Genomic DNA, 12168 nt, shown 5'->3' on the forward strand with positions numbered 1-12168 from the left:
ATTAGACAGAAATGTAAAAACAGCACGACACTTTGTCTAAAAGGATAACAACAAAAAAATCGTTGCGGTCTTGTTTCCATTGGGGTCCTAGACCCCCTATTAATATATTCATTGTTTATAAAAAGCACACAAATTGTCAATATCATATGTATATATTTAAGGGGCCAAGGCCGTAGGGCCTTTGGACCCTTATTGCATCTCTACCTTTTATTATTGTTCAGAATCAGAATCAGAATCAGAATCAGTTTTATTGTCACATCACAGGTTTACAAGGTAAAAAAGTGGGTGAAATTCTTTTTTGTACATCGTTCCCATCGCAACGTTAGTTTCCATAGAAAGAAGAGGGGGGGGGGGGGAGAAGAAGAGGGTGGGGGGCAGGTGGGAAGGAGATCAAAAACAAGAGAGCAACAGAAGGCCAGACAAGTTATCTACATATTTACAAATTACCTGAGATAATAAAAAAACTAAAAAACTAAACTAAGGTGCCTGAGCATAGCAGCAATGTATTGTATACTGTGCATGTTATACTTATACTGTGCATGATAGACAAAGGACGTTAAGGTGCTTAGAGGAAAAGGAGCACAATAAAAAGACCCAAAAAAAAGTCAGTGCGTTATACAAGGGATTAAGGTGCAAAAGGTCAGTGCGTGTCCACCTAGAGTGGACTGACCCTAGTATAATCCGCATGTAGCTCCATGAGGGAGTGCAACAAAAAGTCATTTGTACCTGGTGTAGTCCACAGGTGTGTCCGAGGGGGTTCTTCCGCCGTTTTACACATAATCGCCGTATTATCTCTACCGTCGTGCAGGCACTTTTTACGAAACTCGGCTATATAGTAGAGGGCTATGTCAAGTGTCAGTGACACGAAAGCCACAACCATCGGCCAAAGGGTGGCGCTGTAGCAATCAATTGAATGCAAAACTTTGAACAGGTATAACTCATGCCCTGTTTGACCAACAGCCATGAAACTTCGATACACATATTCGTCTCCTCATGACGAACAACTTTCGCGGTCTGACTTTTGACCTTTAGATCTCCCACCATTTTGAATTATTTGAAAAACTGTCTCCTCCTGGGATTTTTGAGCGAACACACAGAGGGTCATTCCAAATATCACTGAAACCAATCTTACTCCAATTGACCAAAGGGGGGCGCTATAGCAATTATTTGAAAATGCTAACACTAAACAGGCATAAGTCATGCCTCGTTTGGCTGACAGCCATGAAACTATTTGAAAAAAGCAGATCTACAATGTGATGTGTTGTGAGCTTGTAGATCTGCTATTTTAGTAGTAAAAAGTAAAAAAAAAGTTAAAAGCTTACAATCTTTGGAAAATGTGAGTACTTTTACTTTGGTACTTAAATTTTGATGGCAATAATTTTGTAAATTTCAAGCTCCAATGTAACACTAATGGTGTGTATTGGTCAACATAACCCCACACAACTCCCCCACACCCCATACCTCCCTCTCAACCCCCCCTCCCTCAAAGCAATTTTTTTCGAACTCAAATCTTTGCTTCTGGGGGTCCCTGGAAATAAATACATATAATCCGCGGCCAAATACATATAATTTTTGGGGTCCTTGACATGAACATTTGAGCACCACTGATATAGCAACATGTGTTTTTTAGGATTTAGAAGATATTTTTTGAATCGGCCTCAGATCTTAATTGGCAGAATCCACCCTCATAGGTCGAATTAAAGTTCGGTGTGACCGTGCAATGTAGCTTTCAGTAGTTCAGCAGTTTTTTTCCACCATGTAGCATGACAAAAGAGTGTTGCTTACACCAAAGAAAGAAATCATTATTAGAGCATCCCCCTTATCAGCCGGATGCTCAAAAACCTATATTGCCAGCCTGCCTCCATTATTCTTCTCACAAAGACGCTTCCTTGACAGGGAAGGAGGGACCCAGCTGTGCACAGATCACACTGTTTTCTCACTATCCAAAGCAAAGTCTGCACAATATAGGAGTAAAGGACTGGTACAGAAATGATCCTTTCAAACATCAAAATAATTGAATGAAGCAGGCTCTAATAAGTTACCATAATGGGCATAATATGTAATGTTGTGTCCTATATAGCAGTGGTTCCCAAACAGTGTTTTTTATGGGTTCGGTCTTGTGGCCCCCGACTTCAAGTCATTTTTAAAACAGGGGTACAACTCAGAAGGCACAGAACTTTCTACTCTTCGACTTCGGACAACATTTTTCACAGCCTGTCTTTATTCTTCCTCTGTCTCTCCAGACTGCCTCAGGATTTCAACATTGAAGCAGGTAAGACACTGAGACCTCTTGTCTTTCAGTTACATGTAGACAGGAAATTGTGACTTAACCTCTTTAATCGATGTTAATTCCAGCATTCATTTTATTTCATTCCAGCAGCATTTTGTAAAGAAATTAATCTTTAAAATTATTCAACCCCTTATTTATTTGTCATAAAAAAATTGAGGGGGAAAAATAGCAGGTGCGCTTCCCCTGGATGCCTTTTTGTTTAGGCATTGGGTGCTCAGCTATAAATACAACTAGGTTCAAATACCACCGAAGTGGAAAAAGCGGCACTCAGAAATGAAGGATGAGAGACTGGCTCAGATAAACATTCTTATTTATTGTGAACTTGAAGTGAAAAAAATTAACATTTTCACCAGATATTTAATTGTACAGACTTTAATGATTTCTGTTTGCAGTTGTGAATAATCCAATAAATTACTTTCTCCCCAGTCTCTCCAGCTCTTTGGTAAACAGAACATAAATTTTTGTGTTGGGATACCTATTTTATCCAATCAGGAGAGGGAACCCCACAAAGAGCATTTATCAGCTTAAATTTGATAGTGTTCCAGTTCCAATCTTGTCTGCTCATTTTTGTTTTATATCATCACATCCAATTTCACTTTTTTTATCCTGCGTCCTGAATGAGTTCTCTCTCTCTCTCTCCCAGTGTCACCCATGGTAAATTTTAATAGTTAACCCTCTAGAACCTGAACTATGAAGGAAAGGTCAGAAAATATTTTTTTTTTTAAAAGGGACACTTTATTGGGTCTTAAAACATTTTTTTTTATTTTTTTATTTGTTTTAACATTCCTTTGTATCATTTATTTGTTGTATCATATTTGATACAAGGGGTATTACAAGGGGTATTTCAAGTCGGTTTTAACATTACAAAAAAAAAATAACATTTCTTTTTGACCTATAGTATCAAATATGATACAAATCGTAAAGGACTATAGACCTGTTGTATCAAATATGATACAAACACTCTTGACCATGATCATAAAAAACAAACTCAAATGCTAAATTTTGAGAGCTCATAAGTGCATTCAAGTTATCCAACACTTATTTCAAAATATTAGTAAAGATATACTAGGAAAACTTACCAGAACTGCTTAAAAAATAATTGTTTGTTAGTAGTGCATCAACCTCTCCTGTTTAGTTGATGGCAGCCATTTTGGGTCAGACCACCTGAGGCTCTGTAACTACCTGCAGTGCAAATGGTATGGTCCAGGGGGAAGTGGGGATGTGTCAGATATGATACAACAGGTTCTTGGTCCAAGTATTGATTACACTGATTTATTAAAAAATCAGTGTAATGTGTGTATCATATATGATACGTTTGGTGACATAGGGTAGCTATTGTTGCTACTCTTAAATGGGGCTAAACATGTTGTGTATACTGTGTAGCTTGTGGGGCAGAATTCTGCCATTAAGGTGCTCTCCACTCTGCTCGCCCGTAAGGAGGTTTTTATCACGTGCACCGGAGTGTTCTTTTTTGTAATGTTTTAAGCTATTTAATGCATTGTTATGTGTATATGGTGTGTAGTCGTATGTTTTAAACCACTGTTTTGATATATTATTGGTCCCCTGAACCGCTCTTTGATGCCATGTCTAGGCATAGTGAACTAATTGTGTGTGCTCTTTTTCAGTGCAGTGAAACAACTAATCTATCAGTTAATTACTCCCTTTTTGTGTGCTGTGGCTTACCTGCTCTTGACGATGCATGGAGAGATGTGCTCTATTGACCACTTGTATTACAGTGGCATAAGCTGTATTTTGTTATTTAATGTGAAATAAAATGTCAACTTTTGCTAATTCTGATGCCTTCTCTTAGTTCCCCAACCCAGTTTTTAAGGCTCTGTTTAACGAACCTCCTCTAATGTTAAGCCTTAATTGGCTTGCTGGTTTAACCCAACTGGCATGGTCGAGTAAAGTGTTTTTATGTATTTTAGTAACCCCTATTTCGGCCTGGGTGTTACACTCGGTCTGGATGGTGCTGTAGCAGGGGGTGAAGCATGGGGTTTTACTAGGGGCTATAGTATGAGGTGCAGCTGGCTTTGGTGCGGCTTCTAAAGATCAGGCTGCAGAAGCTGGTGCTCAGGGAGTGGTTACTGTAGGGAAAGCAGTGTGAAAACACTGCACTACCCAAAGAATGACATGACAATGATTATAAGGAGGGAATTGTATGTTCTTTGTCCTGTATCTTCATTGACCATTTAATAACCCTTACTCCTCTTCTTACCAGCATTCAAGACATTATGATGTGTTGAATAAAATTCAAGAGTTGAAAAATATCAGTAAGGATGTTTATTCATCCACAATCGACGTGGAGGCCCCATAAATGCCCAGAGATCGATGACACCCCACAGATTTAATCTTGGAATGGATGGAATGGACTTAAAATAACTCAATTCTTAATGCCTAAATTGTAATTGTTAGGGTTAGGGTACTTTAGGTTGACAACTATACTTTAGGTTGACAACTATCCAAAATCCTTCCCTTAAGTCAAGACCTTATAATTTCCTCCCCACTGTTGAAATTTGAGTGGTTTATTCAACTTTATTACACCTTTACTGTTCCTGGTCAAAAGTGGCCACCATTTTGACCAAAATGTATAGGTAAGACACACACACACACACACACACACACACACACACACACACACACACACACACACACACACACACACACACACACACACACACACACACACACACACACACACACACACACACACACACACACACACACACACACACACTACGTGTAGTAAATTGGTAAATACAAATAAACTGAGTGATAAAGTGACTACACGTGTGATAGGTACTTAGGTATGCCTTGCGAGCGTGTGCGTGCGTGTGTGTTTGTATGTATTTTTTATATATAAGATAGATAGATAGATCTAGAGTTCACAAGTCTGATGGCTTGGGTGAAGAAACTCTGTCTGTTCTGCACCGAATGCTGCGGAACCTTTTGCCAGAGGGCAGCAGAGTGGGTGGGTAGGGTCTGTTCTGGTGTTATTGGCCCGTAGTCAGACAACGGTTGTGAGCAATGTCCTTTGTCCTTGATGGAAGGCAGTGAAGTCCCGATTATCTTCTCCGCTGTCCTCACCTCTCTCTGAACAGACTTCCAGTCTGATGCATTGCAGCTTCCAACCAGACAGAGATGCAGTTGGTCAGGATGCTCTCTATAGTGCCCCTAGAATGTAGTGAGTCATTAGTTTACTTCTGTGCAAGGCCAAGGCTATTGTGTTTTTGTTACTCTTGGGTCAGAACATTTGCATTAAAAGCAAACCTCAACCATCCTATCAAAATGTGTGTGCTGAATTTAAATAAGTCTCTTCACCATGCAGCCATAAAATGCCAAAAATGTGTAATCCTGTGCCATATGGCGTAAGAATGAGGCGGGGCCCCCAAACATGGGACAAATGAAGAAGGTGTGGGAACCGCAGAGAACAGCTGATTCCTGCCTGCTCCTCCACGTCACAGCTTCAGATAAGTCACACAGCTGCAACTTGCTAAAACCACCCCTCTCAGTGTGAATTAGGAAACATGCTGACAACACACTAATAACAACCAAATAAAATACAGTCTGGGAACAGCATTTCACCAGGGATTTGATTTACATTTTTTATTTTGACAATTGGAATGTCTAAAGCACACAACCGACAGTGAAAAATAAGATGGAAAAGGGTGCTCATAGCAGAGTGGTTGAGGTGCGTACCACATACTGTAGAAACTGATGCCTGACAGGGAGTCCCAGATTTGATTCCCAGGCCTGGCAGACCTTTGTTGCATGCCATTGCTCTCTGTCACAGTTCCACCGCTCTCTACACTGTGAACTATAAATAAAGGCAAGAAAAGACAGAAAAATAACGAAAAAAGAGAAAATGGAAAATTGTAACATGTTAGAAGGAACAACTGCACCCCAGTTGTTCCTTCTCATTAGCCATTCCATTGTTTACTCAGGCCAAAGGACAACACACACACCAGCCCCACACACCAGTCAAAACCACCACAGAGAGAAGAGAGTGTCACAAGCCTATCACCTTTCTAATTATAACGCCTGGCCCCCGACTCTCCAAGAATGGAAGTTTAGCCAGGCCCAACTGTGGCCTAAAATTAGCCCCCCACCAGAGTACCAACCCCTCTCTACTCTGCAGTGTCAGACATGACAGTAACACACACACACACACGGAAACACACACCACGGTGAAGCCCTCAGAGCTTCACATCCCAAACACACACACTGCTCAAAGTGTCTCAGTGTGTTCCCAGTCTTCCACGTGACAGATCCATGGACTTATGAAAGAGTTTGGAATTAACATCATTGGCTGGTAACCCATGAAGGTGAGGTAAGCAGACGCCACTGTGAACTTTCATTTCTCTGCTGTTGGATGAAAACCTCCTAAGTCCAAATTTGGTGTGTTTGTGTGTGTCTGCGTTTTGATGTCAACTGAAAGGTCAGAGGATGTGTTTACATGCTGTGTCAGTTTCACAGAGCTTTGGTCAAGTGATTTGTTTGTTGTGTCTTGAAAGAATTCTTACATAATGAAAGTTTTCATCCCTTATGGTGGTTCTTTGTAATATTTTTGAGTAAACATTAAGCATATGCTTTTGGTTATCTCTTATTAGCTCGAAACATTTTTACACTGTATGCACACACAAAAAAATAATTATCTTGTTTTGCCGTGACTTCACTTTGTAATATCCTGTATACTATATTATTTTGTCGCCAAAGATGAACCCTAAATGAGATAACAGAGACTCAAGGGTCCTCATAGAATTACACTGTCCTCTCAAGAATTTCTTACACTGAAACATTATAATGTATTTCTTATTCTCATATTGTTTCAAATGAACATCTTTCCACTCAGCAAACTCTTTTCTAGTTTCCTTCACTTAATTGTTGTAACTCATCGCCTCTAATAGTATTTACAGTACAATCTCTGAGGAGTTTGATATGTTGAGCAAGTTGTAAAAGGGAAGCAAGGAAAATGGATTATATATTGATATACATCTTTACAAGAAGCCCAGGCAGCTGTTCTCAAAGTGGGGTCCGGGGACGCCCAGGGGTCCTTGACGGATTCCAGGGGCTCCCCAGTAAAATTTGTAAAAAATATAGCAAAAATGGTTTAACCCTATTTTATACATTGTATATTAAAAAATAGCCGATCAAGATTGTAGATCTGCTATTTTGGAATTTTTACCAAAATTTGGAATGATTTAGTTTCTAACACAAATGTTCTCTTCTGGGGGTCACTAGCACAAAATGTCTCATCTCTAGTTCAGTTTTGTGTGTAAAGAATTCCATGAATTAATTTTCTGTGAGCTTACTGATTGGTGCTGTTAACATAAGTTATTATGTTATAATATAAAAATGACATTTGCTTGTGCGTGTGTGTGTGCGTGCTTGTGTGTGTATTCTCTTCTGACATGTCTCCATCCGTCATTCCAGATGGAGAGGGTTTGACTTACCGTGCCGTGCCATCACAGTTCAGGGGAGAGCTCTCAACATGAGTTTGATGGACATTTCTAAGATCTTCTCCCTGCTGCAACCTAAAGAAGACGAGGAGGACAATGAACAGTGTCAAGCATTGAACCAGGCGGTGAGCAGTGACGATGCGTCCCAGCTGTCGGAGCTGCTGTCCCAGGAGAGCTACAGGAGGTGTGTTAACTCCCGCAGCGGGTGGGGGATCCCAGTAACTCCCCTGCGGACCGCTGCTGCCCTGGGACACTTGCGCTGCCTGGAGCTGCTGCTGCAGCACGGTGCAGAGGTGAGACAAACAGCACCAGTTTGCTTTTACAGTTGTCAGTGTGTTTGCCTTAAAAAGAACCTAGCCCGGACCACTGGTGTAGCGGTCCGGGCACCTAGGCTCCAAAGTAGCCTGACACCGCGTCGCAGGTTCGAGTCTCGATCCCAACAGCCTTTGCTGCATGTCACTCCCAATTTCTCTCCCCATTTCCTCTCAACTATACTATCCATAAATGCAAAAAAAAAGCGCACCAAAAAAAATACTAATACAGTATAGTAGAATAGCGACAACAAGCCAAACATCATTATTTACATTTAACCACTTTAACCCCGGCCTCCCTATTTTGGGCATGTCATGGAACCTTTAGAAAATGTTGAATCATTTTTAATCCTAGTGGCCCTATTCTGGGGTAAACATTCAGTGAAAAAAGACGATCTACATGCTCTCAATGCATCCTGTTGCAACCTGTTGTGAGTTTGTAGATCAGCTATTGGGTACGTATATGGGTGTAGAGGGAAAAATGTGTGGGCCAAGGATAGAGTCCTGTCAATGAAGTATGTACTGTATGATTTAAGTGGTTAAAGGGCAATAATCAAGGATGTAAGCCTGTGTATGTGACTTCTGATAAAGACCGATGTACCCTTCTCATTATGGCCGTGTCTTGCTGTGTTTGTGCCGTAATCAGGTAGACAGCCTGGACGTGAAGGCCCAGACGCCACTGTTTACAGCGGTCAGTGGGAAACATCTGGACTGCGTGACGGCCCTGCTGAAGGCCGGAGCCGATCCCAACGGCAGCCCGCACAACAATTGCTCCCCGTTGCTGACCGCCGCCCGCGAGGGCGACGTGGACGTTCTGATCGAGCTGCTGCGCTTCGGGGCCGAGGTGGACGTCAGGGCCAAGGTGCCGGACTGGGCGTCGGGCGCCACGGCCTGCAGGGGCCCCATGTACATCTCGGCCGTGTACGGACACCTGGACTGCTTCAAGCTGCTGCTCCTGCACGGCGCCAATCCCGACTACAACTGCACGGACCAGAAGCTGCTGGCCCGGGTCAAACAGCCCAAGACCGTCCTGGAGACGTGCCTGCGCTACGGTTGCGGGGTGGAATACATCCAGCTGCTCGTAGACTTTGGGGCGGACGTTTATTTGCCCACGCTCATCATCGACAAAACCACTAAGCAGAATGAAGCCGTGGATGTGCTGCTCAAAGAGAGAGGTGAGATATGCCGTTTTGGACATTTGCTAAATGTTGCAATTCTAGTTATTTGACACAACTGTTACAGCCGAAGTAAATATAATGTCACAAACACTGCAGGCAATCATAATACACATGATAATAATTGATTAATTAATTAATCCCCACTTCTTTGGGTTTTTTTTATTGTCACTGTACATTTGCACAAACGTGAAATTTGGCGTGTGCATTTACCCATCCAAACTATTAGGAGCAGTGGGCAAGTGCCATTAATACAGTGCACAGGGAGTAGTTAGGGGTTAAGTGTCTTGTCTTGCTCAGAGACACTTCGACACTTAGACTGGCAGCCCTTCTTATTCCCAGAGGCCTCTCTACCCATTCAGCTATGGCTGTCCTGATGATGACAACATAACACAATACAACTTTATAGAGTACTTTTAAAAACCAGTTCCAAAGCACCTTCTGAAGTTATTAATAAAAAGGAATAGGCCTTAGTAAAAAGTTATAGCTAGATAAACAATAAGAGGTAATAAAAAGCATTCCAAAAGATATTGAAATTATATCCTAGTAAACTAATATCTTTGTTTTTTTCCCTCCTCTTTTTTTCTTTCTTTTTATTTAATGAAAACCCCATCAGTTTGTCCCAAAACACTGATGTCACAGACACGTATCGCCTTTCGAAGATACGTCCCCTTGGCCGATAAGGATCCCGCCATCGACAGCCTCAGGGACATTCCACGCATCCTGAGAAAGTATTTAAAACACATGAACTTTGAACGTTTGGTGAGTCCTCGTGGTCATGAGATCATAATGTCCATGTCATCAACACACACCTAACCAGGACCTGGCAGCTTCTCACCTGCTTATCATGACTGGATAATGGAGCTTGAACTTCTCAATAAATCAGGCTCCAGATCTGTGGCAGAAATGAGACAGGAAAAACAAACATCAACATGTTTTATATTGTTTTTTATATTTATTATTATTTTAATGTAACTGTACATCTTTGTGAACTCTTGCTTTGCAGTGAACAGATCAGTACTGTATGAATCTTTTTAATTAACTTTTTTTCATTTGAATGTCTGGAGTTGAATAGTTTGGGTTTTGAATAAGGTATAAGATATATTTATTGAATAAACCGAGTTTGAATACATTGTCTTGACTGAATTTTTATTTTGATTCAGTAATAAATACAAGGTGATCTAAAATATGCTGTGATCACAGGGGCAGTGGTGTAAAGTAACTAAGTACATTTACTCAAGTACTGTACTTGAGTTATCTTTTACTTTACTGGAGTATTTCCAATTTTCTGTACTTTTACTTTTACTCCACTACATCTCAGAGGCAAATTTTGTACTTTTACTCCACTACAATTATTTGAAAACTTTAGTTACTAGTTACTTTGTAGATTTTGATTATTATTACAAAACATACAGTAACCACTTCAGTCCTATATACATTTCGGCCATTTGAAAATAGCCGATCTACAAGCTCACAATGCATCGCGATGCGACGCATTATGAGCTTGTAGATCTGCTATTTTCAAAATATTTTTTTACATTCGAAAACTTGTGAAATGGGACATGCTGCTTAATGAGTACTTTCTACTTTTGGTACTTTAAGCACATTTTGATACCAATACTTTTGTACTTTTACTCAAGTACATTTTGAATTCCGGACTTTTCCTTGTAACAGAGTATTTCTACATTGCAGTATTGATACTTTTACTTAAGTAAAACATCTGCATACTTTTTTTCCACCACTGCACGGGGAGAAATAACACTACGGCCTATGGCTAAGTGTTAAATGTAACACTGTAAATGGCCACTAGAGGTGAGTGTAGCACTGAGGTATCATGTTAGTGAGAAGGCTCCTTGCTGTCACTGTCTGCATTGTTATTTAAATGTGTAGGCCTACAATCAAGTAAAGTCTTATTACCGTAGGCTGAACATAATAATCTAATGCCCACTCAGCACATCCTCTGGCATTTTACTGGGATGTGATGTCTTAGATCTCATTTAAGTAAAAGTAGCACTGTAGAAACACTTTTGAGTAAAAATACAAAAGCATTGGCAGCAAAATATACTTACAGTACCAAATGAAAAAGTATTCATTATGCAGAATGGTCCATTTCACAATATTGGATCGTAATTATTAATGCATTGATGTATTCATCACTTATGTTGCATCTGTATTGTACGTGCTGTAGTGCTGGGTAACTTACCCTATAATACACAATAATGTATTGGTTAATGTATGTTTTGTATTAATAATCGGCAATCGGCAAAGTAACTAACTAAAGCTGTCAAAAAATTGTCGTGGAGTAAAAGGGAAGAAAATAAACTGCCTCTGAGATGTAGACCAAGTATCAAGAAATACAAATACCCAAGGTAAAGCAAAAGTTCCTACAAATTTTACTTCAGTACAGTACTTGAGTAAATGAACTTAGTCACTTCCCACCACCGATGTCACCATCTTTATGATCTCTACGACTGGGATATAAGCATTAGTTGCTTCTGTCTCTGATGATTAATTACTCCCCACTTCACATGTGCACGAATCTAATCTCCGATATGGCCACCTCTCGGATGGAATGGAACAGTAACTGGATTACAAGCTAACTTGTTTAACCTACGATCAAGAAGGACAAAATATGCCTTCCTGTGTAACTGTTACAGAACCAGTCACTAGACTCCCCCTGCTCTCCCTCTCTGATAAGACTGAGGAAGGGACAGACAGTGTGGAGAGAAAACAAATTCTCTGTTTCTCCTCCTGCTGCATCTCTAACTGGGGCACCATGGGCAGGGAGGGGAGGGGTGGGGAGGAGGACATTCGGAGGGCAGAATCGAGGGAGGGAAGGAAGAGCCACGGAGGAGGCGAGGAAGAAGGCAGGAAGAAAGGAACGAACGAAGGAAGTGTGTCACAACTATTCAATTGCACAACAAAGAGGGGTT

General features: G+C 40.8%; 1 protein-coding gene across 2 annotated transcripts; it reads left to right on the plus strand.

Moving 5' to 3' along the window:
- The first annotated feature begins 6450 nt into the window (after positions 1 to 6450).
- On the plus strand, positions 6451 to 10370 carry asb12a (ankyrin repeat and SOCS box-containing 12a). 2 transcript variants are annotated; one of them, XM_080415782.1, is made up of 4 exons: positions 6451 to 6620; positions 7724 to 8042; positions 8707 to 9235; positions 9852 to 10370. In XM_080415782.1, the coding sequence occupies exons 1-4, from the start codon at positions 6610 to 6612 to the stop codon at positions 10049 to 10051; spliced, it is 1059 nt and encodes a 352-aa protein (XP_080271908.1). In that variant the 5' UTR covers positions 6451 to 6609; the 3' UTR covers positions 10052 to 10370. The 2 variants fall into 2 exon arrangements, with proteins under 2 accessions (XP_080271908.1, XP_080271909.1); XM_080415783.1 differs by having other exon boundaries at positions 6451 to 6615.
- Positions 10371 to 12168: the final 1798 nt, after the last annotated feature.

The sequence above is a fragment of the Gymnoscopelus braueri genome (assembly GCF_963280865.1).
Source record: "Gymnoscopelus braueri genome assembly, chromosome: 20".
In the NCBI taxonomy this organism is placed as follows: domain Eukaryota; kingdom Metazoa; phylum Chordata; class Actinopteri; order Myctophiformes; family Myctophidae; genus Gymnoscopelus; species Gymnoscopelus braueri.